Source organism: Sander lucioperca, chromosome 12 (assembly GCF_008315115.2).
Source record: "Sander lucioperca isolate FBNREF2018 chromosome 12, SLUC_FBN_1.2, whole genome shotgun sequence".
Classification (NCBI taxonomy): Eukaryota; Metazoa; Chordata; class Actinopteri; order Perciformes; family Percidae; genus Sander; species Sander lucioperca.
In genome coordinates, this window is record NC_050184.1 from 22,855,054 (window position 1) to 22,862,906 (window position 7,853).

Genomic DNA, 7,853 nt, shown 5'->3' on the forward strand with positions numbered 1-7,853 from the left:
ACACAGAGAGACACACAACACATAACTCACCTTAGTTTATAAAGTCTGTTACACACAGAGAGACACACAACACATAACTCACCTCTTAGTTTATAAAGTCTGCTACACACAGAGAGACACACAACACATAACTCACCTTAGTTTATAAAGTCTGCTACACACAGAGAGACACACAACACATAACTCACCTCTTAGTTTATAAAGTCTGCTACACACAGAGAGACACACAACACATAACTCACCTTAGTTTATAAAGTCTGTTACACACAGAGAGACACACAACACATAACTTATTTTAGTTTATAAAGTCTGCTACACACAGAGAGACACACAACACATAACTTATTTTAGTTTATAAAGTCTGCTACACACAGAGAGACACACAACACATAACTTATTTTAGTTTATAAAGTCTGCTACACACAGAGAGACACACAACACATAACTTATTTTAGTTTATAAAGTCTGCTACACACAGAGAGACACACAACACATAACTCACCTCTTAGTTTATAAAGTCTGTTACACACAGAGAGACACACAACACATAACTCACCTTAGTTTATAAAGTCTGCTACACACAGAGAGACACACAACACATAACTCACCTTAGTTTATAAAGTCTGCTACACACAGAGAGACACACAACACATAACTCACCTCTTAGTTTATAAAGTCTGCTACACACAGAGAGACACACAACACATAACTCACCTCTTAGTTTATAAAGTCTGCTACACACAGAGAGACACACAACACATAACTTATTTTAGTTTATAAAGTCTGTTACACACAGAGAGACACACAACACATAACTTATTTTAGTTTATAAAGTCTGCTACACACAGAGAGACACACAACACATAACTCACCTTAGTTTATAAAGTCTGTTACACACAGAGAGACACACAACACATAACTCACCTCTTAGTTTATAAAGTCTGCTACACACAGAGAGACACACAACACATAACTCACCTTAGTTTATAAAGTCTGCTACACACAGAGAGACACACAACACATAACTCACCTCTTAGTTTATAAAGTCTGCTACACACAGAGAGACACACAACACATAACTCACCTTAGTTTATAAAGTCTGTTACACACAGAGAGACACACAACACATAACTTATTTTAGTTTATAAAGTCTGCTACACACAGAGAGACACACAACACATAACTTATTTTAGTTTATAAAGTCTGCTACACACAGAGAGACACACAACACATAACTTATTTTAGTTTATAAAGTCTGCTACACACAGAGAGACACACAACACATAACTCACCTCTTAGTTTATAAAGTCTGTTACACACAGAGAGACACACAACACATAACTCACCTTAGTTTATAAAGTCTGCTACACACAGAGAGACACACAACACATAACTCACCTTAGTTTATAAAGTCTGCTACACACAGAGAGACACACAACACATAACTCACCTCTTAGTTTATAAAGTCTGCTACACACAGAGAGACACACAACACATAACTCACCTTAGTTTATAAAGTCTGCTACACACAGAGAGACACACAACACATAACTCACCTTAGTTTATAAAGTCTGCTACACACAGAGAGACACACAACACATAACTCACCTCTTAGTTTATAAAGTCTGCTACACACAGAGAGACACACAACACATAACTCACCTCTTAGTTTATAAAGTCTGCTACACACAGAGAGACACACAACACATAACTCACCTTAGTTTATAAAGTCTGCTACACACAGAGAGACACACAACACATAACTCACCTTAGTTTATAAAGTCTGCTACACACAGAGAGACACACAACACATAACTTATTTTTGTTTATAAAGTCTGTTACACACAGAGAGACACACAACACATAACTCACCTCTTAGTTTATAAAGTCTGTTACACACAGAGAGACACACAACACATAACTCACCTCTTAGTTTATAAAGTCTGCTACACACAGAGAGACACACAACACATAACTCACCTTAGTTTATAAAGTCTGCTACACACAGAGAGACACACAACACATAACTCACCTTAGTTTATAAAGTCTGCTACACACAGAGAGACACACAACAGATACTAGACAGCAAGTCAGACAGAAAGTCAGACAGTGTTGAGATTTAACATAGAAACAAATATATATATATTTTTATATTGATATATAAATATTGTCAGCCTTATCCTTAAAAACAGGTGAACATATAAACAATATGACATCATGTATCAACACTAGTATCCAGAGATCAAAGAGAATATTTCTTTATTTAATATATTATTTAATATATTTAAACGCTGATGCTTTTTCTGTCTCAGGGTTGGGGGACGTTCTACCCAATGAGAAGCCTTACGTTCCTCGGGCTGGAAAGGTAGGAACTCTTCCCTCTCACCTGGAAGCATTTACTTCCTCTTGGTTTCCTGTTTCCTGTCAGTGACTGTTTCTTGTTTTCTTCCAGAGAATCACCGTCCTGGTGGGAAAACCGTTCACTGTGACCGAGCTCGTTGAATCTCTCCGAGCCCAAAACAAGAGCCAGGTGAAGACAGACTGTAACATGTTAACATGTTAACATGATCACAGCAGACTGTAACATGTTAACATGAGCAGGGGGAATGAGAGGGGGAAACACCAGAGCAGGGGGAATGAGAGGGGGAAACGCCAGAGCAGGGGGAATGAGAGGGGGAAACGCCAGAACAGGGGGAATGAGAGGGGGGAACACCAGAGCAGGGGGAATGAGAGGGGGACTCGCCAGAGCAGGGGGAATGAGAGGGGGAACACCAGAGCAGGGGGAATGAGAGGGGGAAACGTCAGAGCAGAGGGAATGAGAGGGGGAAACGTCAGAGCAGGGGGAATGAGAGGGGGAAACGTCAGAGCAGAGGGAATGAGAGGGAGAAATGCCAGAGCAAGGGGAATGAGAGGGGGAACACCAGAGCAGGGGGAATGAGAGGGGGAAACGTCAGAGCAGAGGGAATGAGAGGGAGAAACGCCAGAGCAGGGGGAATGAGAGGGGGAAACGTCAGAGCAGAGGGAATGAGAGGGAGAAACGCCAGAGCAGGGGGAATGAGAGGGGGAAACGTCAGAGCAGAGGGAATGAGAGGGAGAAACGCCAGAGCAGGGGGAATGAGAGGGGGAAACACCAGAGCAGGAGGAATGAGAGGGGGAAACACCAGAACAGGGGGAATGAGAGGGGAAAACACCAGAGCAGGAGGAATGAGAGGGGGAACACCAGAGCAGGGGGAATGAGAGGGGGAAACACCAGAGCAGGAGGAATGAGGGGGAAACACCAGAGCAGGGGGAATGAGAGGGGGAAACGTAGCCGAAGATATTTCTTTTTAAACCAGAGTGTAGGTGGAGATGTAGCCTCAGCTTTCTGAATAGTTGAAGCTCCAGCTGACATCTCTGGGTCCAGTTCTGGGAGCGTAACGTTTAATAACTGGGTTTTTTTCTCTAAATGTTGGTGTCAGATGGAGATGAGGAAGACGTTGACTGATTTGATCCAGAGAGAGTTTTGGAGCCTCAAAGTCCAGGCCGAGGCGCTCCACGGCCAGATCCAGACCAGATCCTGATACAGACCAGACCCAGACCCAGATCCAGATCCTGTTCCTGAGTCCCAGCCGCCATGCCTGACTGTATATATATATAAAAGACTGATGATCCTTTACCCTGACTGAGGGTAACATCTTCACACACACACACTCACACACACACACACACACACACACACACACACACACACACACACACATACACACACACTTCCTGTTCTCTCTGGAGCTACATTCCTCCAGCCCGGGTCTTGAGTCTCCGAGACATCACGGCAGGTTTCTGCATCGGTGGAAAACAGGACGTTCTCTGTTAATGTTTCAAACAGAATAGGATAAACAGATTAAAATAAAGATGGATGGTTTGGTAACGTGCTGTCGAAGATCTTGAATGATTTGTCTGGACATGAAGTATCATTAGTCTTACTCATATAAGGGCTGGGTGTCCCCAGTGATTTACTGAAGGTCCTGATTCTATTCCTTCTCTGATTGGATATCAGTCAGGTCAGGGACATGTTCCAGTCCCCGTTTATCTTGGATAGAAAGGAGATTCTCAGACTTTTAGACTCCCAAACTGTTAGGAACAGCTCAGACAGACCGCAGTCACTGATCTGCAATAATGTTTGCATGTTTATTCACCGTAACCATGATCTTTCTCTAACCTTACCGTTATAACCCTGAAGGTTTCAGTCACCGTGGTTACCGGTGAGGACAGTTTAATACTTCATCAGGAATACAACAGCAGAGAACCAGCTGTTTGTTTACAATGTCACAAATGAACTCAGGTTGTTTTATTAAAGAAATCTGTCAGTAATCAGTTTTCCCATCATGCTTTGAGCCGTCTGATTCCCCGCTGTAGGACATCCTCTGTAGTGTTTATAACCCTTACAGGACACTCTCTGTAGTGGTTATAACCCTTACAGGACACTCTCTGTAGTGCTTATAACCCTTACTAGCCCTCTGTAGTGTTTATAACCCTTACTAGCCCTCTGTAGTGTTTATAACCCTTACAGGACACTCTCTGTAGTGTTTATAACCCTTACTAGCCCTCTGTAGTTTTTATACTAGCCCTCTGTAGTGTTTATAACCCTTACTAGCCCTCTGTAGTGTTTATAACCCTTACTAGCCCTCTGTAGTGTTTATACTAGCCCTCTGTAGTGTTTATAACCCTTACTAGCCCTCTGTAGTGTTTATACTAGCCCTCTGTAGTGTTTATAACCCTTACTAGCCCTCTGTAGTGTTTATAACCCTTACTAGCCCTCTGTAGTGTTTATAACCCTTACTAGCCCTCTGTAGTGTTTATACTAGCCCTCTGTAGTGTTTATAACCCTTACTAGCCCTCTGTAGTGTTTATAACCCTTACTAGCCCTCTGTAGTGTTTATACTAGCCCTCTGTAGTGTTTATAACCCTTACTAGCCCTCTGTAGTGTTTATAACCCTTACTAGCCCTCTGTAGTGTTTATAACCCTTACTAGCCCTCTGTAGTGTTTATATTAGCCCTCTGTAGTGTTTATAACCCTTACTAGCCCTCTGTAGTGTTTATATTAGCCCTCTGTAGTGTTTATAACCCTTACTAGCCCTCTGTAGTGTTTATAACCCTAACTAGCCCTCTTTGAGCCGTCTGCAGCGGGGAGCTCTCTGTAATACTATATATTTTATTGTTTTGTTTTGTAGACACGTTGCTGATGAACGATCGCTGTCCTCGTTATGGTTGTGTTTCCTCTGGCTCCTTCACAATAAAAGCCTCCCTGAGCTTATCCAGCTGAAGGCTTTTATTGTGAAGCAGCAGCAGTAAGAAGTGATAGCATTAGCATTAGCATGATCTGTGATCCGTCTGCAGGAGAGAGAACAGAGAGGCCGTCGCGGCAGACTCAGCCACTACAGCAGAGAGAGAAAGTTATAGGATGGAAACACAAGCAGAAGAAATGCTGACCACAATATTTGAAGGAACTAAAGTGGTTTAGTTGCCAAACTGTACAAAACCTGTTTTTGAATATGATCTGAACATCTGCAGAGTCTTAGGAACATTCTGGTCTGGTTCATTCAACCTGTCTGTTTAAATACTAAAGATTAGTGCGCAGTGTGCTCCTGTTATTCATACTAATAATGAATCAAAGCATGTTAAAGTTTACAGCTGTGGTCAGAAAAAGGCATGCAGAGTATATGATTGGTAGGATAATATAATGTTTGGTTTTTATTACGTATGAATGAGTCGTACTAACATCTCTCTCTTTCTCAAACACTCAACTGAATTTCTCAGTCTCAATCCTCTGCAGTCACATATATAAAACATGTTTTAATATATGTGACTGCAGATGTAAAGAAGTGATTTTGTCTCAGATTTTCTAACCCTCTGATCTGTTTTTATAAATATATGGCCTTACTGTGATTGCCACTCTTTCCTACTGGATGTAAATGCCAATACATAAATATATATAGTCAAGTTTTCATCTTTTGAAACGTGTATTTGTCTCTGTAACACTCACCTGACGGTGCTGATGGAACAGAAAAATAAAGAAATCCAACATTGTTTACAGCCACGTTTATACATTTTATTCCTGAAACATTATTTTAATGTCTGTTTTTACAGTATTTTCTGATTCATGAAGTGATGAAAAGAGATTCCCTCTGCAGAAACCTTTGACTAATATGTCGACAAAATGAAACAAGAATTCGGAACCTTTATCCAACGTTAACTTTTCTGTTCTTTATTTAATAAGAGAATGCCTCATTTGCATATTTTAAAATTAACATTTAACATTTCAGAAACTTTGTAGCACAGAAAATAATAACTCTTAGGGCGTTTTCACACATGAAAGTCTGAACCAGGGTTCATGTTTTTGTTACATTGTAACATTTGATCCGGTAAGTTTTGGTTTCACACTGCAGTTATACAAGCACACTAAAGAACTCTAGGTGACAAAACTACGTCCTGTCGTCATCACATACGTGAGCTGCATCTCCAGATACTAAGAACTTATTGGTTTGTTGACGGGCTTCCCCGTTCTCTCGTATCTCTCTCTGTGTCGGAGTTTTTTCGACTGACTGCTGCTCTCCCCTACTGACTGCTGCTCTCCCCTACTGTCTGCTGCTCTCTCCTACTGCCTGCTGCTCTCTCCTACTGACTGCTGCTCTCCTCTACTGCCTGCTGCTCTCTCCTACTGACTGCTGCTCTCCTCTACTGACTGCTGCTCTCTCCTACTGACTGCTGCTCTCTCCTACTGACTGCTGCTCTCCTCTACTGACTGCTGCTCTCTCCTACTGACTGCTGCTCTCCTCTACTGACTGCTGCTCTCTCCTACTGACTGCTGCTCTCTCCTACTGACTGCTGCTCTCCTCTACTGTCTGCTGCTCTCTCCTACTGTCTGCTGCTCTCCTCTACTGACTGCTGCTCTCTCCTACTGACTGCTGCTCTCTCCTACTGACTGCTGCTCTCCTCTACTGACTGCTGCTCTCTCCTACTGACTGCTGCTCTCCTCTACTGCCTGCTGCTCTCTCCTACTGACTGCTGCTCTCTCCTACTGACTGCTGCTCTCTCCTACTGACTGCTGCTCTCCTCTACTGTCTGCTGCTCTCCTCTACTGACTGCTGCTCTCTCCTACTGACTGCTGCTCTCTCCTACTGACTGCTGCTCTCCTCTACTGACTGCTGCTCTCCCCTACTGACTGCTGCTCTCTCCTACTGACTGCGGCTCTCTCCTACTGACTGCTGCTCTCCTCTACTGCCTGCTGTTCTCTCCTACTGACTGCTGCTCTCTCCTACTGACTGCTGCTCTCCTCTACTGACTGCTGCTCTCTCCTACTGTCTGCTGCTCTCTCCTACTGTCTGCTGCTCTCTCCTACTGACTGCTGCTCTCTCCTACTGACTGCTGCTCTCTTCTACTGACTGCTGCTCTCTCCTACTGTCTGCTGCTCTCTCCTACTGTCTGCTGCTCTCCTCTACTGACTGCTGCTCTCTCCTACTGACTGCTGCTCTCTCCTACTGACTGCTGCTCTCCTCTACTGACTGCTGCTCTCTCCTACTGACTGCTGCTCTCTCCTACTGTCTGCTGCTCTCCTCTACTGACTGCTGCTCTCTCCTACTGACTGCTGCTCTCTCCTACTGACTGCTGCTCTCCTCTACTGACTGCTGCTCTCTCCTACTGACTGCTGCTCTCCTCTACTGCCTGCTGCTCTCTCCTACTGCCTGCTGCTCTCTCCTACTGACTGCTGCTCTCTCCTACTGACTGCTGCTCTCTCCTACTGACTGCTGCTCTCCTCTACTGACTGCTGCTCTCTCCTAGTGACTGCTGCTCTCTCCTAGTGACTGCTGCTCTCC

At 43.6% G+C, this 7,853-nt stretch overlaps 1 protein-coding gene across 1 annotated transcript in view; it reads left to right on the forward strand.

The window, feature by feature from the left end:
* taz (tafazzin) overlaps nt 1–6,072 on the forward strand; it is a 20,208-nt gene extending 14,136 nt beyond the window's left edge. The window contains exons 9-11 of the mRNA XM_031313993.2: nt 2,313–2,365; nt 2,453–2,530; nt 3,459–6,072. Coding sequence (XP_031169853.1) covers nt 2,313–2,365; nt 2,453–2,530; nt 3,459–3,560 — 233 coding nt within the window. The 3' untranslated portion in view covers nt 3,561–6,072. The remainder of the gene's footprint in view (nt 1–2,312; nt 2,366–2,452; nt 2,531–3,458) is intronic.
* The last annotated feature ends 1,781 nt before the right edge of the window (nt 6,073–7,853 follow it).